Raw genomic sequence first — 26,834 nt, 5'->3', positions numbered from 1 at the left:
AAACACCGAGTGTCCAAACCAGCCAATCAGATCCAGGCTCGACTCGTCCACGCCCAAGAGTGCACTCGATTTAAGGCTCGGAGTAGCCCGGCAGGTCAAAACTACTTATTCACATGATTTAACGCAGGCTGCTCGTCTTGCGTGGACGCACCCAGGTAACGAACTGCATCAGGTATCCGTCGGTGCATCCCTTGCACAAATGCACCTGCTTTCAAAGGTTCAGGGCGCCGCCACGAGTGCAGTGGCAATGAATGAAATGTCAGTTTTTGCTCAAATAAGTGGATTTGGATGGAGAAAATTTCACTTGATGAGATATTTCTTGATGATCTGAATGGCGGTGGCAAATAACGGTAAGATAACATGTATAGTTTCATCAAATTGTTGGTAGAATTTCATATGAAGATGTTTCATCATTTAATATGGGTAGGTTGCCTTGATTTTAGATGTTTCATCATTTAATATGGGTAGGTTGCCTTGATTTTAGATGTTTCATCATTTAATATGGGTAGGTTGCCTTGATTTTAGATGTTTCATCATTTAATATGGGTAGGTTGCCTTGATTTTAGATGTTTCATCATTTAATATGGGTAGGTTGCCTTGATTTTAGATGTTTCATCATTTAATATGGGTAGGTTGCCTTGATTTTAGATGTTTCATCATTTAATATGGGTAGGTTGCCTTGATTTTAGATGTTTCATCATTTAATATGGGTAGGTTGCCTTGATTTTAGATGTTTCATCATTTAATATGGGTAGGTTGCCTTGATTTTAGATGTTTCATCATTTAATATGGGTAGGTTGCCTTGATTTTAGACTACAGTTATTATTATAACTTTTAGATGTAACTGTTATTTTTAAAGAACAAATGGGATATATTGTAATTTCATATTAATCAGATTTCACTTTTCTTTCCAGTGAACCTAATATATTAAAATAGAATAGAGAATATAATTACTTATCAACTTATCAATCATCTGAAGACTTGTAGGAATGAACTGGTGTATGGGCTGTCTTTATGTTTTAATACTGTATCTGATCTGTCCTTCTGCTGTTAGGCTTAGAAGGAGGTAGTTTGGCCTCTGTCTTTCGCCCCTGCAGTGTAGAGCTGTTTGGCAGGTTAGTCACTTCCCCCTCACCAGGGGAATTGCTGGCAGGGGCAGTTCTAGCTTGGGTACTATAAACAGACACTGTCAGACCACTGACTATAGTACAATAAGTATACTACATTTATGATTTGGTGCAGGTTTCCTTGAAAAATATTTATCAAGACAGGACAGCCGGACATAACATTCAGTCAGGTTGTCAGGACTAACAACTTGTTAATGTTTCACTTCGTATTTTATAAGGAAATACAAAACTTTCGATCTATGTTTTATTGGGTCAGTCAGTGACTAGGTGAGTCAGGAGCATAGAAACTATTGAAAGAGCTTTTAAACCCTGGCCATTTGAGTGGTACACTCATTCTATAGATGATTTTTCTATGGTTAGGAAGAGGTTACCATGACTACAGAGAGAAAGGAGGTTAAATGCCGAGTCTTTGTCACCATTGTCTGCCTTCCTGATATCCAATCTGGTTTGGAGGATAGGAAAGATTCCTTCCCAGAGGAATTATGGAGCTCTGCTCTCTGTGCCAACCTGTGATCTGAGAGGTAAAGCCATGACGAAGAGGGTAAAACCTCTGATTATGTATTACTGGTGTGAAAGACATGGAGATTGTACTCTGGGTAGAGGGACACTTGGAGAGAGACTGTTCCTCGGTTTACTGATCTTTAATCTTGATGGTAGGTTTAACATAACGTTCGGGCTTTCATTAGGCTGCAGTTGTCCAATGTTGTGTGTCCATACACGGTGGTCTGAAAGTGAAACGATTAAATAGAATCAATGCAATGGTTTGACATCTTAGAATAAGGCACATATTATTTAGCAAATAGCAAGCACTAGAGCTAAACAATTATCCTCTGCTAGGATAATACAGACAGACAGACAGACAGACAGACAGACAGACAGACAGACAGACAGACAGACAGACAGACAGACAGAACCAGTCAGAACCAGTCAGAACCAGACACACCTGCTCATTCAAGGGTTTTTCTTTATTTTTACTATTTTCTACATTGTAGAATAATAGTGAAGAAATCAAAACTATTAAATAACACATATGGAATCATGTAGTAACCAAAAAAGTGTTAAACAAATCTAAATATATTTTATATTTAAGATTCTTCAAAGTAGCAACCCTTGATGACAGCTTTGCAAACTCTTGGCATTCTCTCAACCAGCCTCATGAGGTAGTCACCTGGAATCCATTTCAATTAACAGGTGTGCCTTGTTAAGTTAATTTGTGGAATTTCTTTCCATCTTAATGTGTTTGAGCCAATCAGTTGTGTTGTGACAAGGTAGGGGTGGTATACAGAAGATAGCCCTATTTGGTAAAATACAAAGTCCATGTTGTGGCAAGAACAGCTCAAATAAGCAAAGAGAAATGACAGTCCACCATTACTTTAAGACATGAAGGTCAGTCAATCCGAAAAATGTCAATAACTTTGAAAGTTTCTTCAAGTGCAGTCACAAAAACCATCAAGCGCTATGATGAAACTGGCTCTCATGAGGACTGCCACAGGAAAGGAAGACCCGGAGTTACCTCTGCTGTAGAGGATAAGTTCATTAGAGTTACCAGTCTCTCATGAGGACCACCACAGGAAAGGAAGACCCAGAGTTACCTCTGCTGCAGAGGATATGTTCATTAGAGTTACCAGTCTCTCATGAGGACCACCACAGGAAAGGAAGACCCAGAGTTACCTCTGCTGCAGAGGATATGTTCATTAGAGTTACCAGCCTCAGAAATTGCAGCCCAACTAAATGCTTCACAGAGATCAAGCAACATCAACTGTTCAGAGGAGACTGCGTGAATCAGGACTTCATGGTCGAATTGCTGCAAACAAACCACTACTAAAGGACACCAATAAGAAGAGGAGACTTGCTTGGGCCAAGTAACACGAGCAATGGACATTAGACCAGTGGACATCTGTCCTTTGGTCTGATGAGTCCAAATGTGAGATTTTTGGTTCCAACCGCTGTGTCTTTGTGAGATGCAGAGTGGGTGAACGGATAATCTCTGCATGTATGGTTCCCACTGTGAAGCATGGAGGCAGAGGTGTGATGGTGTTTTGTTGGTGACACTGTCAGTGATTTATTTAGAATTCAAGGCACACTTAACCAGCATGACAACCACAGCATTCTGCAGCGATATGCCATCCCATCTGGTTTGCGCTTAGTGGGACTATCATTTGTTTTTCAACAGGACAATGACCCAACACACCTCCAGGCTGTGTAAGGGCTATTTGACCAAGAAGGAGAGTGATGGAGTGCTGCATCAAATGACCTGTTCTCCATAATCACCTGACCTCAACCCAATTGAGATGGTTTGGGATGAGTTGGACCGCAGAGTGAAGGAAAAGAAGCTCAGTATATGAGGGAACTCCTTCAAGACTGTTGGAAAAGCATTCCAGGTGAAGCTGGTTGAGAGAATGCCAAGAGTGTGCAAAGCTGTCATCAAGGCAAAGGGTGGCTACTTTGAAGAATCTAAAATATATTTTTATTTGTTTAACTCTTTTTTGGTTACTACATGATTCCATATGTGTTATTTCATAGTTTTGATTTCTTCACTATTATTCTACAATGTAGAAAATAGTAAAAAGAAAGAAAAACACTTGAATGAGTAGGTGTCCAAACTTTTAACTGGTACTATATATATATATATATATATATATATATATATGATTCAAAACGAGACACAAAATGGAAACAACTTAGTTAGCTAGCCAGCTAATATGACAGGAAAAGTTACTTAGCAGGCATAAAAACAAGCGCATAAAATAGCACATGACTAGAAAATGACCAAAATAATGACTTCTCTGTTCAGAAAACATGAGGAAACAAATGCTGTACTCACAGTTGTTGCATTCACGCACAGGGAAGGGTTAAACAGTTGGAAATAAATCTGAGATTCCTCTCCACAGCCGCAGCCCTTAAGAAAAAAAGATTGCAGTTATAGTGTAGTATACAGTGCCTTGCGAAAGTATTCGGCCCCCTTGAACTTTGCGACCTTTTGCCACATTTCAGGCTTCAAACATAAAGATATAAAACTGTATTTTTTTGTGAAGAATCAACAACAAGTGGGACACAATCATGAAGTGGAACAACATTTATTGGATATTTCAAACTTTTTTAACAAATCAAAAACTGAAAAATTGGGCGTGCAAAATTATTCAGCCCCTTTACTTTCAGTGCAGCAAACTCTCTCCAGAAGTTCAGTGAGGATCTCTGAATGAGCCAATGTTGACCTAAATGACTAATGATGATAAATACAATCCACCTGTGTGTAATCAAGTCTCCGTATAAATGCACCGGCACTGTGATAGTCTCAGAGGTCCGTTAAAAGCGCAGAGAGCATCATGAAGAACAAGGAACACACCAGGCAGGTCCGAGATACTGTTGTGAAGAAGTTTAAAGCCGGATTTGGATACAAAAAGATTTCCCAAGCTTTAAACATCCCAAAGAGCACTGTGCAAGCGATAATATTGAAATGGAAGGAGTATCAGACCACTGCAAATCTACCAAGACCTGGCCGTCCCTCTAAACTTTCAGCTCATACAAGGAGAAGACTGATCAGAGATGCAGCCAAGAGGCCCATGATCACTCTGGATGAACTGCAGAGATCTACAGCTGAGGTGGGAGACTCTGTCCATTGGACAACAATCAGTCGAATATTGCACAAATCTGGCCTTTATGGAAGAGTGGCAAGAAGAAAGCCATTTCTTAAAGATATCCATAAAAAGTGTTGTTTAAAGTTTGCCACAAGCCACCTGGGAGACACACCAAACATGTGGAAGAAGGTGCTCTGGTCAGATGAAACCAAAATTGAACTTTTTGGCAACAATGCAAAACGTTATGTTTGGCGTAAAAGCAACACAGCTGAACACACCATCCCCACTGACCCCACATTGATGGGAAGATGGATGGAGCCAAATACAGGACCATTCTGGAAGAAAACCTGATGGAGTCTGCAAAAGACCTGAGACTGGGATGGAGATTTGTCTTCCAACAAGACAATGATCCAAAACATAAAGCAAAATCTACAATGGAATGGTTCAAAAATAAACATATCCAGGTGTTAGAATGGCCAAGTCAAAGTCCAGACCTGAATCCAATCGAGAATCTGTGGAAAGAATTGAAAACTGCTGTTCACAAATGCTCTCCATCCAACCTCACTGAGCTCGAGCTGTTTTGCAAGGAGGAATGGGGAAAAAATGTCAGTCTCTCGATGTGCAAAACTGATAGAGACATACCCCAAGCGACTTACAGCTGTAATCGCAGCAAAAGGTGGCGCTACAAAGTATTAACTTAAGGGGGCTGAATAATTTTGCACGCCCAATTTTTCAGTTTTTGATTTGTTAAAAAAGTTTGAAATATCCAATAAATGTCGTTCCACTTAATGATTGTGTCCCACTTGTTGTTGATTCTTCACAAAAAAATACAGTTTTATATCTTTATGTTTGAAGCCTGAAATGTGGCAAAAGGTCGCAAAGTTCAAGGGGGCCGAATACTTTCGCAAGGCACTGTAACTCCAGTATGCTGTAAATACTGAATCCAAAATATATATCTTTTTTTTTACTGCAGTAATTTTGCAGTGTAACTGCAGTTAGAGTGCAGTATAACTGCAGTAATTTTGCAGTATAACTGCAGTAATTGTACAGTATAACTGCAGTAATTGTACAGTATAACTGCAGTTAGAGTGCAGTATAACTGCAGTAATTTTACAGTATAACTGCAGTAATTTTGCAATTTCTGCGTCCAAAATACCACAGTTACTGCACTTTCAAAAATGTCAATCTTGTTTTTTGTTAAGGGCTGCTGAACTTAGGGATGAGTGAACACATCTGCTGAGCTGACAGAGGGGTTGTTTATAAATGTTTGCTCTTCTTCCCACAGAGGTTATGAAGCCTCAGGAGGGAGAGCTAGTCAGTGAGATCTCCAAGGTAAACCTGTTTACTCCCTGATTATCCTCTCTCACACATTAACTACCTCGGTGTATTCCCCATGTTTAAAACACACCCAAAGTCTGGCTTGTGTCCCAAATAACACCATATTCACTATGTAGTGCACTACTTTTGACCAGGGCCCTTATAGGGACTAGTGCACTATATTGGTAATAGGGAGCCATTTGGGATACTAACTTCCCTGTTACATTATAGACCCTCTCTGATGTAGCTGCCTCTGATCGTTTCCTCGGCTTCATGTTGTAGCCTACACTGTATTGTGTTGTTTGTTTGTTGTTGTTGTGTGTTATCTAATTGAATGTTGATCTTTATGTTGACAGGCTGTGGAAATACTTTTCCTTTCTGAGGACAATGGCCACCTACACACCCAGGTTGTACAACTGATGTATAACACACAATTTGACACGATGGCTGTAATACAACTGGATAAATGTGTTTTGTTGTTGTGAAACAATAGAAAGAGTTTGTCTGCACAATTATCTCTTCTTTTTTTTTACTCAACCATTCTGTAGTGTCTCCACAACCCTTGTGTGGTTACTTGTGTGTGCAGTAAAACTCTCCGTTTGTGTCACAACGATTCGTTTACAAATGTGTTGTAAAATCAGTTGTACAACTTGAGTGTGTACAGGGCCAATAAAGTATGCATTGGGGTTGATACAACGATTTATGATTGTGCAATGGAGAGTTTGTCTGTTACACAAATCTTTACACAACCGTTGTGTAGCCCACCGTCTCTCTTTATTTATACAGAACAACAACAAAAAAATATATAAAACGCAACATGTAAGAATTTCAAATATTTTACTGAGTTACAGACAAGTCATAGAAGGAAATCAGTCAACTGAAATACATGAATTAGGTCCTAATCTAAGGAATTTCACATGACTGGGAATACAGATGTGCATCTGTTGGTCAGAACAACGTTGGAGGCGGTAAAGAAATGAACATTCGTTCAACATGGGCTCCCGAGTGGCGCAGCGGTCTAAGGCACTGCATCTCAGCGCAAGAGGTGTCACGACAGTACCTGGTTCAAATCCAGGCTGTATCACATCCGGCTGTGATTTGGAGTCCCGTAGGGCGGCGCACAATTGGCCCAGCGTCTTCCAGGTTTGGCCAGAGTAGGCCGTCATTGTAAATAAAAATGTGTTCTTAACTGACTTGCCTAGATTAAATAAAGGTTCCACATTCAACTCTCTGGCAACAGCTCTGGTGGACGTTCCTGCAGTCAGCACGCTCCCTCAAAACTGTGGCGTTGTGTGACAAAACTGCACATCTTTAGAGTTTCCTTTTGTTGTCCCCCAGCACAAGGTGCACCTGTGTAATAATCATGCTTCTTGATATGCCACACCTGTCAGGTGGATGGATTATCTTGGCAAAGGAGAAATGCTCACTAACAGGGATGTAAACTAAATTGTGCCCAAACATTGAAGAGAAATAAAATGTTTGTGCGTCTGGAACATTTCTGGGATCTTTTATTTCAGATCATGAAACGTGGGACCAACACTTTACATGTTGCATTTATATTTTTGTTCAGTGTAATGTTATTTTGCCTTTAATTAACCAAGGAAAAACGGGTTTCGATCCGATCGCGCCTAACCGACAACGTCGCTTTTAAAGTTCCCTCGTGCGCGGAGACTGTATTCACGGTAAACACTGTAGATGTCGTCTCAATTAGAAATTAGCCTACATTTAAAAGCCGCGTTGTCGCGAACCCACAATCTGATTGAATCCTGGCCGAAGTAATTGAGAACATATAACTCTTTACCTATAACAATCTGACACTATCTATCCATGTCCTGTATCTGTTCATCCATCATCCATCCATCCATGTATCCATCCATCCATGTATCCATCAATGTATACCTCCATTCATGTATCCATTCATGTATCCATCCATCCTTCCATCAATGTATCCATCCATCCATCCATGTTCCATCCATGTATCCATCCATCCATCCTTCCATCAATGTATCCATCCATCCATGTATCCATCAATGTATACCTCCATCCATGTTCCATCCATGTATCCATCCATCCATCCTTCCATCAATGTATCCATCCATCCATCCATGTTCCATCCATGTATCCATCCATCCATCCTTCCATCAATGTATCCATCCATCCATGTATCCATCAATGTTCCATCCATGTATCCATTCATGTATCCATCCATCCATCCTTCCATCAATGTATCCATCCATCCATGTATCCATCCATCCATCCATGTATCCATCCATCCATCCTTCCATCAATGTATCCATCCATCCATCCTTCCATCAATGTATCCATCCATCCATCCATGTATCCATCAATGTATACCTCCATTCATGTATCCATTCATGTATCCATCCATCCATCCTTCCATCAATGTATCCATCCATCCATGTATCCATCCATCCATCCATGTATCCATCCATCCATCCATGCACCCCCCTTCCATCTCTCTCTCCCTCCTCCAGCTCCAGGGTCTGGTGTCAGAGCTGAAGGTGGGCTTCTCCAGTGCTCTGTATGAGCTGAGTCAGATCCAGCATGGAGACAGCGATATCAGGGAGGAGGTAGGAGAAGCCCGGAGGAGCTGTGAGAGAAAGGCCTTGCGCATGGAGACCCTGGTTGAATCTCTCAGGGTGAGATGGAGTTCAAGCAGGTCATGATACCAGAGAGATGGGTCCCCAGGAACATTGGCTTTAAATGGTCGACAACGCTCTAGAAAGTGTGAGCGGATTTAATCTCGGCCGAGGCTTTTATAAAGAGCATAGAGACTGGGGATCCCGATCATGATGTTTTGAATCAATAATTTGCTAAAACAGCAACCCAGAGAAGATGAAGTTAACATTGAACAATTGTTTACCCCACAGGATGAACTGGGAGAGATGCGTTGCCAGATCCTGCAACTCTGTGGTAGCAACAGGCAGAGGTCTCCAATACAGCAGGAGGTAAAGGTGACACAATCAGCTCTGGCAACCCAGAGAGACAGGTAATCAGTAAACATCCACTAAAATAGACACCAATAAATAATGTGTAGATAGTAATGATTGATTAATATGCTGGTCTTTTAGAAAATATTGGACTGTTGTTGTCATTATTGCATTAGATCAATAGTGTCCAGTAGCTATCTAGCATGGGTACCAGTCTGTTTCTGCTATCATTCCACTCCTTGTCGTCCCAAATGTTTGGCAATGACACGGAGTACAGAGAGTGGAATGGTACAACACACAACAGGTTCTAGATTTCAGACTAGCAGCTATCTCCTTGTCTTGCCAAAGTGCGTTTTAGGAGAATCCGGGCACCCAGATTGATTTCTGATTAACTTTTTATTTAGTATCTGTAAGTAATACAGGTCTGTACTCTCTGGTCTGTACTCTCTGGTCTGTACTCTCTGGTCTGTACTCTCTGGTGGTAATACAGGTCTGTACTCTGGTCTGTACTCTCTGGTCTGTACTCTCTGGTGGTAATACAGGTCTGTACTCTGGTCTGTACTCTCTGGTCTGTACTATCTGGTCTGTACTCTCTGGTGGTAATACAGGTCTGTACTCTCTGGTCTGTACTCTCTGGTGGTAATACAGGTCTGTACTCTCTGGTCTGTACTCTCTGGTCTGTACTCTCCGGTGGTAATACAGGTCTGTACTCTCTGGTCTGTACTCTCTGGTAGTGATACAGGTCTTGTGGTGAATGGGAGGAGCCACTGTGAGTGCAGTGCCAGCAGCAGCACATCCTCCTCTTCGAACCGGGGCAGAGTCCTGCTCCACTGCTACCTGCAGGGGCTCAAAGCAGGGATGTATGAGGGGACAGGTAGGTCCACACTGTACAAATACACTCTTTCTGTAAATCCTTTACTCAACGTTCCCCAACCAAGGGGCTGCATGTCACGTTCGTCATAATGTCTTTAGACCAAGGTGCAGCGTGAGTAGAGTTCCACATCATTTTAATAAACTGAAACTCACCAAAACAACAAACGAACCGTGAAGCTATACAAATAGTGCAGACAGGCAACTATACATAGACAAGATCCCACACCAGAAAGTGGGAAACAGGGCTGCCTAAATATGATCCCCAATCAGAGACAACGATAATCAGCTGTCTCTGATTGGGAACCATATCAGGCCAACATAGAAATACAAAAATCCCTAGACATACAAAACCCTAGACATACAACACTAGAGTACCCACCCTAGTCACACCCTGACCTAACCAAAATATATAGAAAACAGAGATATCTAAGGTCAGCCCCCCCCAACCCTCCCGCCCAAAAGGTGCGGACTCTTGGCTGCAGACCTGAACTTATAGGGGAGGGTCCGGGTGGGCATCTACCCTCGGTGGCGACTCCAGTTCTGGACGCAGCCCCCCCTCCTTACGCTGATCCCTCCGCCTTTGTGGAACCGGACTGCGGATCATCGCCGGAGGCCCCGGACTGGGGACCGTCGCTGGAGACCCCGGACTGGGGACCGTCGCTGGAGGTTCCGAACTTATTGGACTGTGGAGGCGCACTGGAGGCCTGATGCGTGGGACCGGTACAGGTGGCACCGGGCTGATGACACGCACCTCAGGGAGAGTGCGAGGAGCAGCAACAGGACGTGCTGGACTGGGGAGGTGCACTGGAGGCCTGATGCGTGGGACCGGTACAGGTGGCCCCGGGCTGATGACACGCACCTCAGGGCGAGTGCGAGGAGCAGGAACAGGATCCTAACCTTCACAGGCATTTGGAGAAATGTTGAATCCTAACTATCACAGGCTGTTGGAGAAGGTTTGAATCGTAAGCAACCTGCCTATACATAGTTTGAAGTACAATACCAACATAACTACTGTAGTAGGTCAAAGCTGTGTGCTGTAAAACCTTGGTGGAGCATGGGTGGAGTAGGCGTTGTGGTGCTCGTGAATTTCCTTTATTTTTCAGCTTCAGACCAATGCCTACTTCTCACTTAAAACGTTTTTATTTTTATTTTTAATTTCCATGGTTTTTACGCTGGCAGGTAATGAATGTTCTGTTAAAAGTGCATCGTACATTTCCACATACAAAGACAGATGTGTTTTGATCAATCAAAAGTTTGCTATTGGCAGTGCTATTGTAACCTTTAATTTGGCCTCTGACAAAAAGGTCTGGGCCTTAATAGCACAGGTGGTGTGCTGGCATAACTACAAGGGTTGCTGGTTTAAACCCTGCTGACTGTTGCCTTCTAACAACTGTACATACAGTTGAAGTCGGAAGTTTACATACACCTTAGCCAACTACATTTAAACTTAGTTTTTCACAATTCCTGACATTTGATCCTAGTAAAAATCCCCTGTCTTAGGTCAGTTGAGATCACCACTTTATTTTAAGATTGTTAAATGTCAGAATAACAGTAGAGATAATTATTTATTTCAGATTTGATTTCTTTCATCACATTCCCAGTGGGTCAGAAGTGTACATACACTCAATTTGTATTTGGTAGAATTTCTTTCAAATTTCCATCTGTTTTGTGAAGTGCACCAGTCCCAACCTGCAGCAAAGCACCCCCACAACATGATGCTGCCACCCCCTTGCTTCACGGTTGGGATGGTGTTCTTCAGCTTGCAAGTCTCCCTCTTTTTCCTCCAAACATAACGATGTTCATTATGGCCATACAGTTCTATTTTTGATTCATCAGACCAGAGGACATTTCTCCAAAAAGTACGATCTTTGTCCCCATGTGCAGTTGCAAACCGTAGTCTGGCTTTTTTATGACGGTTTTGGAGCAGTGGCTTCTTCCTTGCAGAGTGGCCTTTCAGGTTATGTCGATATAGGACTCATTTTACTGTGGATATACAGTGCCTTGCGAAAGTATTCGGCCCCCTTGAACTTTGCGACCTTTTGCCACATTTCAGGCTTCAAACATAAAGATATAAAACTGTATTTTTTTGTGAAGAATCAACAACAAGTGGGACACAATCATGAAGTGGAACGACATTTATTGGATATTTCAAACTTTTTTAACAAATCAAAAACTGAAAAATTGGGCGTGCAAAATTATTCAGCCCCTTTACTTTCAGTGCAGCAAACTCTCTCCAGAAGTTCAGTGAGGATCTCTGAATGATCCAATGTTGACCTAAATGACTAATGATGATAAATACAATCCACCTGTGTGTAATCAGGTCTCCGTATAAATGCACCTGCACTGTGATAGTCTCAGAGGTCCGTTAAAAGCGCAGAGAGCATCATGAAGAACAAGGAACACACCAGGCAGGTCCGAGATACTGTTGTGAAGAAGTTTAAAGCCGGATTTGGATACAATAAGATTTCCTAAGCTTTAAACATCCCAAGGAGCACTGTGCAAGCGATAATATTGAAATGGAAGGAGTATCAGACCACTGCAAATCTACCAAGACCTGGCCGTCCCTCTAAACTTTCAGCTCATACAAGGAGAAGACTGATCAGAGATGCAGCCAAGAGGCCCATGATCACTCTGGATGAACTGCAGAGATCTACAGCTGAGGTGGGAGACTGTCCATAGGACAACAATCAGTCGTATATTGCACAAATCTGGCCTTTATGGAAGAGTGGCAAGAAAGCCATTTCTTAAAGATATCCATAAAAAGTGCCGTTTAAAGTTTGCCACAAGCCACCTGGGAGACACACCAAACACGTGGAAGAAGGTGCTCGCTCTGGTCAGATGAAACCAAAATGGAACTTTTTGGCAACAATGCAAAACGTTATGTTTGGCGTAAAAGCAACACAGCTGAACACACCATCCCCACTGTCAAACATGGTGGTGGCAGCATCATGGTTTGGGCCTGCTTTTCTTCAGCAGGGACAGGGAAGATGGTTAAAATTGATGGGAAGATGGATGGAGCCAAATACAGGACCATTCTGGAAGAAAACCTGATGGAGTCTGCAAAAGACCTGAGACTGGGACGGAGATTTGTCTTCCAACAAGACAATGATCCAAAACATAAAGCAAAATCTACAATGGAATGGTTCAAAAATAAACATATCCAGGTGTTAGAATGGCCAAGTCAAAGTCCAGACCTGAATCCAATCGAGAATCTGTGGAAAGAACTGAAAACTGCTGTTCACAAATGCTCTCCATCCAACCTCACTGAGCTCGAGCTGTTTTGCAAGGAGGAATGGGAAAAAATGTCAGTCTCTCGATGTGCAAAACTGATAACATACCCCAAGCGACTTACAGCTGTAATCGCAGCAAAAGGTGGCGCTACAAAGTATTAACTTAAGGGGGCTGAATAATTTTGCACGCCCAATTTTTCAGTTTTTGATTTGTTAAAAAAGTTTGAAATATCCAATGATATCTTCATGATTGTGTCCCACTTGTTGTTGATTCTTCAAAAAAAATAGTTTTTAATACAAAGTTAAGAACATTTGTTCAGACCTCAATTGTTCAAATTTTCCTCGACATTGGCATCATGTTGGTAGGGAGATCAGAATTGTACATTGAGCTTCAACCAAAGCCTATATTGTCGTGATGACCCGTGTTGTGCCGAAAATCTCCACCTGACAGAATTCTCCCCTCTTTGCGTTCTTCATTGCTGCAACTTGCTTGCTAGTTGAGATGTCTGCTTTTCACTCCGTTGTCAGTTTAGCCTACGTTTCACTCATTTTAGTAGCAGAAAACAATGTTTTGTCTGCAGTTTTCGGTTTGGCTATTTGTTTCAAATGTATGTCTCGGTTCTAGCTTGTATGGCGTCTTGGGCGAACACCCCCTTCACCCCCTTCTGCCCAAGTCGTGGGTCGTACCGTACCTAAATCCGCTACTGATTTTTGTATTAGTCTATAAATACATCTCTTTGCCAAAATTCGTGATCTCTCGCATGTCTTATTCGACTAGTATTTTTGAAAGTGTAAGGATAATAATTCAGCTATAGTTGTTCTGAAATGTTTATTGCTTGCCAACATTATACTCCCTCCTCTATGTTTAAATATAACACACATATACATGTATTATTCATGTCGGTTGCCTGTCCCTCCTGACGATGTCTGTTCTATAGAAAGTATTTGACTCTGATGTGTGTCACAGAAAGTAATTGACACTTTTCGGCACAACACCGGCGCGACAATAATTTTACACCAGCTTCTCTTCCATAGATGCAAGGCACCAAGTGACGATGCAGCTTCTCCACTCAGAATGGGAATACGTGTCGACCTTAAACCAGCTCTACGACAAGTACAGAACACCTCCTGCTCTGCAGATGGACCTGGAGCCATAGTAAGGACAAACCCAACTAGTACCCTATTTCCTATATATATATACCCAAAAGTAGTGCACTGTATATGGAATAGTGTGCCATTTGGGACAGAACCAATGCTATCATGCTACCACAGTCCAGTGTGGATTATTATGGGGATTATAATCTATCATGCTACCACAGTCCAGTGTGAATTATTATGGGGATTATAAACTATCATGCTACCACAGTCCAGTGTGAATTATTATGGGGATTATAAACTATCATGCTACCACAGTCCAGTGTGGATTATTATGGGGATTATAATCTATCATGCTACCACAGTCCAGTGTGGATTATTATGGGGATTATAAACTATCATGCTACCACAGTCCAGTGTGGATTAATATGGGGATTATAATCTATCATGCTACCAAAGTCCAGTGTGAATTATTATGGGGATTATAATCTATCATGCTACCACAGTCCAGTGTGGATTATTATGGGGATTATAATCTATCATGCTACCACAGTCCAGTGTGGATTATTATGGGGATTATAATCTATCATGCTACCACAGTCCAGTGTGGATTATTATGGGGATTATAATCTATCATGCTACCACAGTCCAGTGTGGATTATTATGGGGATTATAAACTATCATGCTACCACAGTCCAGTGTGGATTATTATGGGGATTATAATCTATCATGCTACCACAGTCCAGTGTGGATTATTATGGGGATTATAATCTATCATGCTACCACAGTCCAGTGTGGATTATTATGGGGATTATAATCTATCATGCTACCACAGTCCAGTGTGGATTATTATGGGGATTATAAACTATCATGCTACCACAGTCCAGTGTGGATTATTATGGGGATTATAAACTATCATGCTACCACAGTCCAGTGTGGATTATTATGGGGATTATAATCTATCATGCTACCACAGTCCAGTGTGGATTATTATGGGGATTATAAACTATCATGCTACCACAGTCCAGTGTGGATTATTATGGGGATTACAAACTATCATGCTACCACAGTCCAGTGTGGATTATTATGGGGATTATAAACTATCATGCTACCACAGTCCAGTGTGGATTATTATGGGGATTACAAACTATCATGCTACCACAGTCCAGTGTGGATTATTATGGGGATTATAATTAATGGACATTTTTGTAGGGCTTGATAAATTTTTCGCAAGGAAAAATCAAGTCTGAAATTTCAATGTGGAAATTACAAACTTCAGAAGCCTTTTTAAACCTCAAATGCACTACAAGTTTTACATTTCCTGCTTTGCAGGAAAGGTCTCCTGTAACAGAGTGATCAAATTAAGATCCTACATCTGTAGGCTGTGTACCAAATGGCGCCCTATTCACTAGCCCTATGGGCTCCAGCTATAGAAAATAGGGTGCCAGCCTCCCGAGTGGTGCAGCGGTCTAAGGCACTCCATCTCAGTGCTAGTGGCGTCACTACAGACCCATGGTCGATCCCAGGCTGTGTCACAGCCGGCCGTGACCGGGAGACCCATGAGGCGGCGCACAATTTGCCCAGCGTCGTCCGGGTAACGGGAGGGTTTGGCTGGCCGGGATTTCTTTGTACCACCGCGCTCTAGCGGAGTTGCAGCGACGGGACAAGACTGTAACTACCAATTGGAAACCACAACATTGGGTAGAGAAACGGGGTATAAGTAAAAAAAAAACAATGTGGTGGCCACTGGGATGCAGACACCCTGGTAATCACCTGTCAATCAATAGTCAGGCCATATTGACAGTATTTCTCATTGTGTTTTCTCATTGTGTTCTCATTGTGTTTTCTCTCTGTTTTCTCTTGTTTTCTCTCTGTTTTCTCTCTGTTTTCTCTCTGTTTTCTCTCTGTTTTCTCTCTGTTTTCTCTCTGTTTTCTCTCTGTTTTCTCATTGTGTTTTCTCTCTGTTTTCTCCTTGTTTTCTCTTTGTTTTCCCTCTGTTTTCTCTCTGTTTTCTCTGTTTTCTCATTGTGTTTTCTCATTGTGTTTTCTCTCTGTTTTCTCCTTGTTTTCTCTTTGTTTTCCCTCTGTTTTCTCATTGTGTTCTCATTGTGTTTTCTCATTGTTTTCTCTCTGTTTTCTCATTGTTTTCTCTCTGTTTTCTCCTTGTTTTCTCTGTTTTCTCCTTTTCTCTCTGTTTTCTCCTGGTTTTCTCACTGTTTTCTCCTCTAGTCAGAATTACCTGAAGTTTGTGGAGGAGTTGCTGCAGCGCCACCTTCTGTTCAGAAACACTCTGGAGCAGAGGTTGTCTGCTCACGACTGGAAAGGCCTTGTGGGAGACATCTTTGTCCAACTCGTAGGCCACAATGACGTAAGTACGGAAACATACAGAAATCCCATCTTGACTATCGTACTGTTGTCTCTACCTTCTTGCCCTTTGTGCTGTTATCTGTGCCCAATAATGTTTGTACCATGTTTTCTGCTGCTACCATGTTGTTATGTGTTGCTACCATGTTGTTATGTGTTGCTACCATGTTGTTATGTGTTGCTACCATGTTGTTACGTGTTGCTACCATGTTGTTACGTGTTTCTACCATGTTGTTACGTGTTGCTACCATGTGTGTTACGTGTTGCTACCATGTTGTTATGTGTTGCTACCATGTTGTTACGTGTTGCTACCATGTTGTTACGTGTTTCTACCATGTTGTTACGTGTTTCTACCATGTTGTTACGTGTTACTACCATGTTGTTACGTGTTGCTACCATGTGTGTTACGTGTTGCTACCATGTTGTTATGTGTTGCTACCATGTTGTTACGTGTTGCTACCATGTTGTTACGTGTTTCTACCATGTTGTTACGTGTTTCTACCATGTTGTTACGTGTTACTACCATGTTGTTACGTGTTGCTACCATGTTGTTATGTGTTGCTACCATGCTGTTTTTCATGTGTTGCTACCATGTAATGTTGTGTTAGGTCTCTCTTCATGTAGTGTTGTCTCTCTTGTCGTGATGAGTGTTTTGTCCTATATTTTGATTTTATTTAGTTGTTTTTAATCCCAGGCCCCGCCCCCGTAGGAGGCCTTTTGTCTTCTGGTAGGCCGTCATTGTAAATAAGAATTTGTTCTTAACTGACTTACCTGGTTAAATAAAATAAATAAATAAAACTATTTTTGGTTGTTCTTTCAAACTGTAGAGATTATAATACATATCTATCTACATCTATCTATCTCATCTTCATCTATATCCTCATCACAACTATTCCTGTTTGTCTCCTCAAGTCATCTTTCTTGGACATATACCACGGATACACGACAGCGCTGGCCACGTTTCTTTCTATAGAATTCAACAGAATAATGCTCAATGGGAAAATACAAAGCACACAGGTAGGTAAATCCCGTAGGTTGTTACTGGATCTTTAATGTACAGGTCTTATCTTTCAAAATGGTGGTAGTGAGTGAGGGGATTTGAATATCTCCACGTTCACGTTGTTTACAGAGCTATACGAAGGAAAGAGAGGAAGTTCAACTGTTCTCTCTGCTGTTGGCGCCAGTCTCTCGAATCCACAGCTACCTAACCCTCATTCAGGTTGGTCCACCTCTCCTTCTCCTTCTTCTTTTTTGGAGTGTCTCGCTATGATAGCCAATCTAGTGAGGATAATCTCAAATGGACCAGTGACACTAAGAAGAAGTATGACTCAGTTAATTGAACATGGCCCTTGCAACAACAGGGTCATGGGCTCATTTCTTACTGGGGCCAACCATATGAATCTGTATACACTACTGTAAATCACTTTGGATAAAAGCGTCTGCTAAATGGAATATATTTTTATAATTTGCGGTTCTCTGACTGGATCCTGTTCCCCTGTAGAGTCTGTTTGTCTACAGGCAGTGATCACCCATAATGCAACTCTAGTATATATTGGTTTCTCTGAGTATAATCCTGTTCCCCTGTAGAGTCTGTTGCAGTGGACTGACAGCGATCACCCAGACTGCAGCCTCCTCCAGGGGTCAGAGAGGGTCCTGAGGAGCATCCTTTCCCGCTGTCACCTCATCCTGGAGGACGATGTTCGATGGGGAGACGGAGGAAGAATGGCCGGGCCCAGGTTAGTAAGAGACACTCCCTGGCTGTGTCCCGGGCCCAGGTTAGTAAGAGACACTCCCTGGCTGTGTCCCGGGCCCAGGTTAGTAAGAGACACTCCCTGGCTGTGTCCCGGGCCCTATGGGTTGGTCTCTGTGGTCCAGGTTAGTAAGAGACACTCTCTGGATGTGTCCCGGGCCCTATGGGTTGGTCTCTGTGGTCCAGGTTAGTGAGAGACACTCCCTGGATGTGTCCCGGGCCCTATGGGTTGGTCTCTGTGGTCCAGGTTAGTAAGAGACACTCCTTGGCTGTGTCCCGGTCCCTATGGGTTGGTCTCTGTGGCCCAGGTTAGTAAGAGACACTCCCTGGCTGTGTCCCGGGCCCTATGGGTTGGTCTCTGTGGCCCAGGTTAGTAAGAGACACTCCCTGGCTGTGTCCCGGGCCCTATGGGTTGGTCTCTGTGGTCCAGGTTAGTAAGAGACACTCCCTGGCTGTGTCCCATGCCCTATGGGTTGATCTCTGTGGCCCTGGTCTAAAGCAGTAAACCCTATAGTGACCAGGGCCCTATGGGTTGGTCTCTGTGGCCCTGGTCTAAAGCAGTAAACCCTATAGTGACCAGGACCCTATGGGTTGGTCTCTGTGGCCCTGGTCTAAAGCAGTAAACCCTATAGTGACCAGGGCCCTATGGGTTGGTCTCTGTGGCCCTGGTCTAAAGCAGTAAACCCTATAGTGACCAGGGCCCTATGGGTTGGTCTCTGTGGCCCTGGTCTAAAGCAGTAAACCCTATAGTGACCAGGGCCCTATGGGTTGGTCTCTGTGGCCCTGGTCTAAAGCAGTAAACCCTATAGTGACCAGGGCCCTATGGGTTGGTCTCTGTGGCCCTGGTCTAAAGCAGTAAACCCTATAGTGACCAGGGCCCTATGGGTTGTCCTCTGTGGCCCTGGTCTAAAGCAGTAAACCCTATAGTGACCAGGGCCCTATGGGTTAGTCTCTGTGGCCCTGGTCTAAAGCAGTAAACCCTATAGTGACCAGGGCCCTATGGGTTAGTCTCTGTGGCCCTGGTCTAAAGCAGTAAACCCTATAGTGACCAGGGCCCTATGGGTTAGTCTCTGTGGCCCTGGTCTAAAGCAGTAAACCCTATAGTGACCAGGGTTCCATTTCACACAGAATCACGGAATCCATTCAGAACTAAATCACAATGTGCACGCTGGGCAGCTACTCAATTTGACAGTTAATGGTCTGTCAAACAGACCATTCCCTGAATAATCATGGAATTTAGTCGTTTACAAGCCATTAAACAGGCCAAACATTTCAGAAACAAAATAATCAGACACCCATATAAAATGTATATATATATATTTGAAATTCAATATAATTCCAAAAATGTTCTCCAAATCCAAGATCCATCACGGGATCCTGTGGGAGAGATTTCAATCATCATACAGACGGTCATATAGACAGATGGTCACATAGACAGGCGGTCATATAGACAGTCATGCTTATTTTAAGATCTGCCTGAAGCACGACATATTGGAGTGTCCAGACCGTCCCCCACTCAGCAGTTCCTCTGTGTTTCAGTGGCAGCTGCTCTGCCTGCCCCTGTGCCAAGTCGTGCGATCACAGAAGCCAGCTCTGCCCTGCCACGGACACACAGAAACACAGACAGGAGTCCCGTGACGCTGCTGGGAAACGGTGAGTGTGTTTTTGTCGCCATCTGGTGCCCTGCGAGGGTAAGAGGCCTCTAGAGGCACAATGCAGAACATACACCAAAGTCATGTTCAGCAGTGAAACGTTGTCAAAAGTCGCAGATAGAAAATGCCACAAATATGTTTGCTAAAAAGGCATAGTACGCAACAAAACGTCTGCTGAAATGGCAGAGTATGTGTAACAGTATAGACTTTACGTCCGTCCCCTCGCCCCGGCCCGGGGCGCGAACCAGGGACCCTCTGCACACATCAACAACAGTCACCCCTCGAAGCATCGTTACCCATCGCTCCACAAAAGCCGCGGCCCTCGCAGAGCAAAGGGGGAACCACGACTTCAAGGTCTCAGAGCGAGTGACGTCACCGATTGAAACGCGACCAGCGCGCACCACCGCTAACTAGCTCGCCGTTTTGCATCGGCTACATTTGCAACAAAATGTCTGCATGTACTCTCTGCAGTTACTGGATAACAGTGTCTGTCTGCTACCTGTAAGTGGTGTTATAATTGACGTGAAGCTATTTCATGTGATCTCTCCCTAGAGAGGAACAACAGCCACGTCTATCTAACTGTGCCGCTGGCTGCCAGAGCATGCCTGTTGCCCGTTGGTCTACCGGTACTGTACGGAAGAAGAGCTGTTACAGAGACAGGACAGGGGGGACCTTCCAGTCTCATCTTCATGACTCCTGCGGCCTGGCCGGACTGGTCTACGGTGGGGACATCAGCGCCTTCCTCCATACGGCACCCCCTGGGTGGGGGGACAGCGACTCTGGACAGGAGTCTCCTAGCCAGGCTACGGGGGTTAAGGTACACGGACACGGCCCCCAGACCCCTGGTCCTCACATGGTCCAGAGAAGCACTGATGACTGTGACACGGAGGAGGACGTTGGGGACACCTCCGTGTTCGACTACTCCTCCGTCACCACCTGTAGCCCAGACGGGACCCTGAGGAGGGAGGGGGAAGCGAGTAATACCGAGGAGGAGGACGAGGAAGAGGATACAGACAGTCAGGTGCCTGTTCTGTTGAAGCCCTCGTACACACAGCAGCAGCAGTCGCTGAGTGATTCGCCCAGAGAACGGACGGTATGTCTGAGGTGGCAGATACCCAGGCTGCCGTACCCTTCTCCTCGAAGTCCTCGACACCACGCAGGACCAGCGGGCCTGGAGGGACAGGGTCAGACACCAGGGCCAGCAGGACCCTATGGGAACAGAGTCATCAACATCACTAAGGGACCACCTCCTCTCATCCCCACCAGTGTCTTCAGACCCATCTGGGATGAACCACCAAAACAGGTATTTTTTCCATCTTTATACAACCTTGGCTGTGTTCAATCAATGGCACGTTGTCGTCAAGCGCAATGCACTCTCGATCGACAGCACGTCTTTTAAAGGCTCCCAGAGATCGCACTCATGGTGAACGCTACGGATGTCGGCCCAAGCGTAAATTACGTTTAAAAAGTCAAAGTGCTGTGGTTGTCGACACTGACCTTTGACTTGAACTCTGACCACTGTCTAGTAATGTATGCACACATGACTGTAAGTCCCTTTGGATGAAAGCGTCTGCTAACTGGCAGATATTACATCACTATATAAACACATACAGTACCATTATATAAATATATACAGTACCATTATATCAATATATAAACACATACAGTGGGGCAAAAAAGTATTTAGTCAGCCACCAATTGTGCAAGTTCTCTCACTTAAAAAGATGAGAGAGGCCTGTAATTTTTATCATTGGTACACTTCAACTATGACAGACAAAATAAGAAAAAAAAATCCAGAAAATCAAATTGTAGGATTTTTTATGAATTTGCAAATTATGGTGGAAAATAAGTATTTGGTCACCTACAAACAAGCAAGATTTCTTGCTCTCACAGACCTGTAACTTCTTCTTTAAGAGGCTCCTTCGGCTTGCAAGCATCCCCCTTTTTCCTCCAAACATAACAATGGTCATTATGGCCAAACAGTTCTATTTTTGATTCATCAGACCAGAGGACATTTCTCCAAAAAGTACGATCTTTGTCTCCATGTGCAGCTGCAAACCGTAGTCTGGCTTTTTTTTAATGGAGAAGTGGCTTCTTCCTTGCAGAGTGGTCCTTCAGGTTATGTCGATATATGGACTTGTTTTAATGTGGATATAGATACTTTTGTACCTGTTTCCTCCAGCATCTTAACAAGGTCCTTTGCTGTTGTTCTGGGATTGATTTGCACTTTTCGCACCAAAGTACGTTCATCTCTAGGAGACAGAACGCGTCTCCTTCCTGAGCGGTATGACGGCTGCGTGGTCCCATGGTGTTTATACTTGCGTACTATTGTTTGTACAGATGAACGTGGTACCTTCAGGCTAAGGTGTATGTAAACTTCCAATGTCAACTGTATATACAGTACCATTATATCAATATATACGGTACTATTATATCAATATATACAGTACCATTATATCAATATATACAGTACCATTATATCAATATATACGGTACCATTATATCAATATATACGGTACCATTATATCAATATATACGGTACCATTATATCAATATATACAGTATCAATATATACAGTACTATTATCAATATATACAGTACTATTATCAATATATACACTACTATTATATCAATATATACACTACTCATTCAAAAGTTTCTTTATTTTTACTATTTTCTACATTGTAGAATAGTTGTTACGAATCCCTTTTGGCCCGACAGTCTAGGGGGGGGGATGGTAATGAGACCCGTAACATAACTCATGCAAATTATAATAGTGACAAAGTAAAAGTGTGAACGAAATAACCAGGACAACTGAAATCTACCGTCAAACTCAGGGTTTATTAATAAACACACGGTAATGGGGGGAGCAGGAAAAGGGGCTGAGCTGGACCCAAGGAAAGAAACAATAAGTAAGCAAAAACACCCCTAAACTAGACTAGCCTACTTTAACAACAGCTAACTAACTAACCAAAAACACCCCTAAGCTAGACTAGCCTACTTTAACAACAGCTAACTAACTAACCCAAAACACCCCTAAGCTAGACTAGCCTACTTTAACAACAGCTAACTAACCAAAAATACAGTGGGTGGTCCGCCCAGTTCTAACTAGTGTATTTAACAAAGTCTACCTACGGGTAGTGTATGCCCATGGGCGACTTGTCTTGGTTTCCCCTTTTCCCACCAGCAAACAAACACAAACACCATAACCAAAAACAATACTCACAGGTGATGACAAAGTGCTATGGAGGTGCTCAAACAAAAGATAGGTTAAGACACAAAGAGAGAGTGAAACACAGAGATCTACAGACATGGCATTTACAGAGAGATTGAGCTCTAGAGCAAACAACTGACAGGGTTTTTAAACCAAGGGAAAGGAACTGTGATTGGGTAGGAAACAGGAGGAGGTGTGTCTTCTGATTGATGATTGGTGACTGATTGGGAAGTGATGATTTTCACCTGTGAGGGGAGAAGGAGAGAAAAGAAACACACACACAGGATACTTGTATCCGTAACAATAGTGAAGACATCAAAACTATGAAATAACACATATGGAATCATGTAGTAACCAAAAAAGTGTTAAACACATCAAAATATTTTTTAAATCTGAGATTCTTCAAAGTAGCAACCCTTTACCTTGATAACAGCTTTGCATTCTCTCAACCAGCTTCATGAGGTAGTCACCTGGAATTCATTTCAATTAACAGGGTGTGCCTTGTTAAAAGTTAATTTGTGGAATTTTTGTCTTTTTTAATGCGTTTGAGCCAATCAGTTGTGTTGTGAGAATGTAGGGGTGGTATACAGAAGTCACCCTATTTGGTTAAAGACCAAGTCCATATTATGTTAAGAACAGCTCCAAGAAGCAAAGCGAAATGACAGTCTATCAGTTCATCATCATTAAAGACGAAGGTCAGTCAATACAGAACATTTCAAGAACTTTGAAAGTTTCTTCAAGTGTAGTCGCAAAAACCATCCAGTGCTATGATGAAACTGTCTCTCATGAGGACCGCCACAGGAAAGGAAGACCCAGAGTTACCTTTGCTGTAGAGGATATGTTAATTAGAGGTAAATGCACCTCAGATTGCAGCCCAAATAAATGCTTCACAGAGTTCAAGTAACAGACACATCTCAACATCAACTGTTCAGAGGAGACTGCATGAATCAGGCCTTCATGGTCGAGTTGCTGCGAAGAAGGCACTTCTAAAGGACACCAATAAGAAGAAGATACTTTCTTGGGCCAAGAAACACAAGCAATGGACATTAGACCGGTGGAAATCTGTCCTTTGGTCTGATGAGTCCAAATTTTAGATTTTTGGTTCCAGCCGTGGTGTCTTTGTGAGACGCAGAGTAGGTGAATGGATGACCTCTGCCTGTGTGGTTCCCACCGTGAAGCATGGAGGAGGAGGTGTGATGGTGTGCGGATGCTTTGCTGGTGACACTGTATGATTTATTTAGAATTCAAGGCACACTTAACCAGCATGGCTACCACAGCATTCTGCAGCGATACGCCATCCTATGTGGTTTGTGCTTAGTGGGACTATCATTTGTTTTGTCAACAGGACAATGACCCAACACACCTCCAGGGTGGGTAAGGGCTATTTGACCAAAGAGAGTGATTGATGGAGTGCTGCATCAGATGACCTGGCCTCCACAATCACCCGACCTCAACCCAACTGAGATGGTTTGGGATGAGTTGGACTGCAGTGTGAAGGAACAGCAGCCAACTAGTGCTCAGTATATGTGGGAACTCCTTCAAGACTGTTGGAAAAGCATTCCAGGTGAAGCAGGTTGAGAGAATTCCAATAATGTGTAAAGCTGTCATCAAGGCAAAGGGTGAATACTTGTCTTGTCATTGCAAAAAGAACAGGGACCAGGCTAGGATCTGGCCAGGACAGATATGATCTCTGCTACAATGTTCTCTACAGTATCTACATCTAATCTTATTCCCTTATCACGGTGTGAACTAGGTAGATATCTAATCCTGTTCTATTATCACGGCATGAGCAAGGGAGACATCTAATCTTATTTCAGTACCACTGTGTGAACTGGAGAGACATCTAATCCTGTTCCCTTTACACTGTATGAACTGGAGACATCTAATCCTGTTCCCTTATCACATTGTGAACTGGAGACATCTAATCCTGTTCCCTTTACACTGTATGAACTGGAAACATCTAATCCTGTTCCCTTTACACTGTATGAACTGGAAACATCTAATCCTGTTCCCTTATCACAGTGTGAACTGGAGACACATCTAATCCCGTTCCCTTTACACTGTGTGAACTGGAGACACATCTAATCCCGTTCCCTTTACACTGTGTGAACTGGAGACACATCTAATCCCGTTCCCTTTACACTGTGTGAACTGGAGACACATCTAATCCCGTTCCCTTTACACTGTGTGAACTGGAGACACATCTAATCCCATTCCCTTTACACTGTGTGAACTGGAGACACATCTAATCCCGTTCCCTTTACACTGTGTGAACTGGAGACACATCTAATCCCGTTCCCTTTACACTGTGTGAACTGGAGACACATCTAATCCCGTTCCCTTTACACTGTGTGAACTGGAGACACATCTAATCCCGTTCCCTTTACACTGTGTGAACTGGAGACACATCTAATCCCGTTCCCTTTACACTGTGTGAACTGGAGACACATCTAATCCCGTTCCCTTTACACTGTGTGAACTGGAGACACATCTAATCCCGTTCCCTTTACACTGTGTGAACTGGAGACACATCTAATCCCATTCCCTTTACACTGTGTGAACTAGGAAGATGCAGCACCCGTAAAGGAAAATACACCACAAGGCTTCAGACCGGTTCAAGCCACTGAGAGGCAGACATTTCCTAACTTCAAAAAGCTGAGGTAAGGAATACTGGATATTTTTAACATTATAATAACAACAGGTTAAAAGAAGGGTCTCATTCCCCGTCTCCTTCCCCGTCTCCTTCCCCGTCTCCGTCTCCTAGGTTCGAAACCCAGCCGAGAGTTGGCCACGTCCAGGCAGGAGCCATGGGGGGTGTTGCAGTGTGGGATGAGAGTGAGGAGGACAGTGAGGGGCCCTGCAGCACTGTATGAGAGAGGGAGACTGTCTGTGAGACCAACTTGGGAAGTTTTCAGCACTATTTGAGAGATCAACCCGACGAAGACTACAGCCCTGTGTGAGAGAGGGATTCATCTAAGAGACCAGCCCAACAGTCTGCAGCGCCGTGTGTGAGATATAGACCATCTGAAAGACTGTCTGACAGACTAACCCAGAGGTCTACAGCACTGTGGGACACAGTGCAATCAGCAATCAGAACGAGCAATCAGAACAGCAACCAAATCTCTTGCATGCTGGCTACTTGATTAGCATTTATGGTCTGTCACGAGACCCACCCAGAGGACTAACAGCACTGTGTGAGAGAGACCATCATTTGAGAGACCAACCCATGAGGTCTGCAGTACTGTGTGAGAGAGACCCACCCAGAGGACTAACAGCACTGTGTGAGAGAGACCATCATTTGAGAGACCAACCCATGAGGTCTGCAGTACTGTGTGAGCGAGAGACTTTGTTTTATTTTTATTTTTTATTTCACCTTTATTTAACCAGGTAGGCTAGTTGAGAACAAGTTCTCATTTGCAACTGCGACCTGGCCAAGATAAGGCATAGCAGTGTGAACAGACAACACAGAGTTACACATGGAGTAAACAATTAACAAGTCAATAACACAGTAGAAAAAAAGGGGAGTCTATATATACATTGTGTGCAAAAGGCATGAGAAGGTAGGCAAATAATTACAATTATGCAGATTAACACTGGAGTGATAAATGATCAGATGGTCATGTACAGGTAGAGATTGGTGTGCAAAAGAGCAGAAAAATAAAAATAAATAAATAAAAACAGTA

General features: G+C 43.1%; 1 protein-coding gene across 2 annotated transcripts; it reads left to right on the top strand.

Moving 5' to 3' along the window:
• The first annotated feature begins 51 nt into the window (after positions 1–51).
• si:ch211-67f24.7 (uncharacterized) lies at positions 52–26,834 on the top strand. 2 transcript variants are annotated; one of them, XM_036955324.2, is made up of 15 exons: positions 116–350; positions 5,991–6,037; positions 6,379–6,429; positions 8,518–8,682; positions 8,914–9,032; positions 9,708–9,847; positions 14,112–14,232; positions 16,401–16,539; positions 17,448–17,552; positions 17,665–17,754; positions 18,123–18,271; positions 19,825–19,938; positions 20,490–21,240; positions 25,717–25,811; positions 25,916–26,834. In XM_036955324.2, exons 1-15 carry the CDS (start codon positions 332–334, stop codon positions 26,022–26,024), a joined length of 2,214 nt encoding a protein of 737 aa, XP_036811219.1. In that variant the 5' UTR covers positions 116–331; the 3' UTR covers positions 26,025–26,834. The 2 variants fall into 2 exon arrangements, with proteins under 2 accessions (XP_036811220.1, XP_036811219.1); XM_036955325.2 differs by lacking the exon at positions 6,379–6,429 and having other exon boundaries at positions 52–350.

The sequence above is a fragment of the Oncorhynchus mykiss genome, chromosome 19, assembly GCF_057628025.1.
Source record: "Oncorhynchus mykiss isolate SJ-2025 chromosome 19, ASM5762802v1, whole genome shotgun sequence".
Taxonomy (NCBI): Eukaryota; Metazoa; Chordata; class Actinopteri; order Salmoniformes; family Salmonidae; genus Oncorhynchus; species Oncorhynchus mykiss.
The sequence above is the reverse complement of the archived record's forward strand: the minus strand, read 5'-3'. Positions and strand labels throughout refer to the sequence as shown.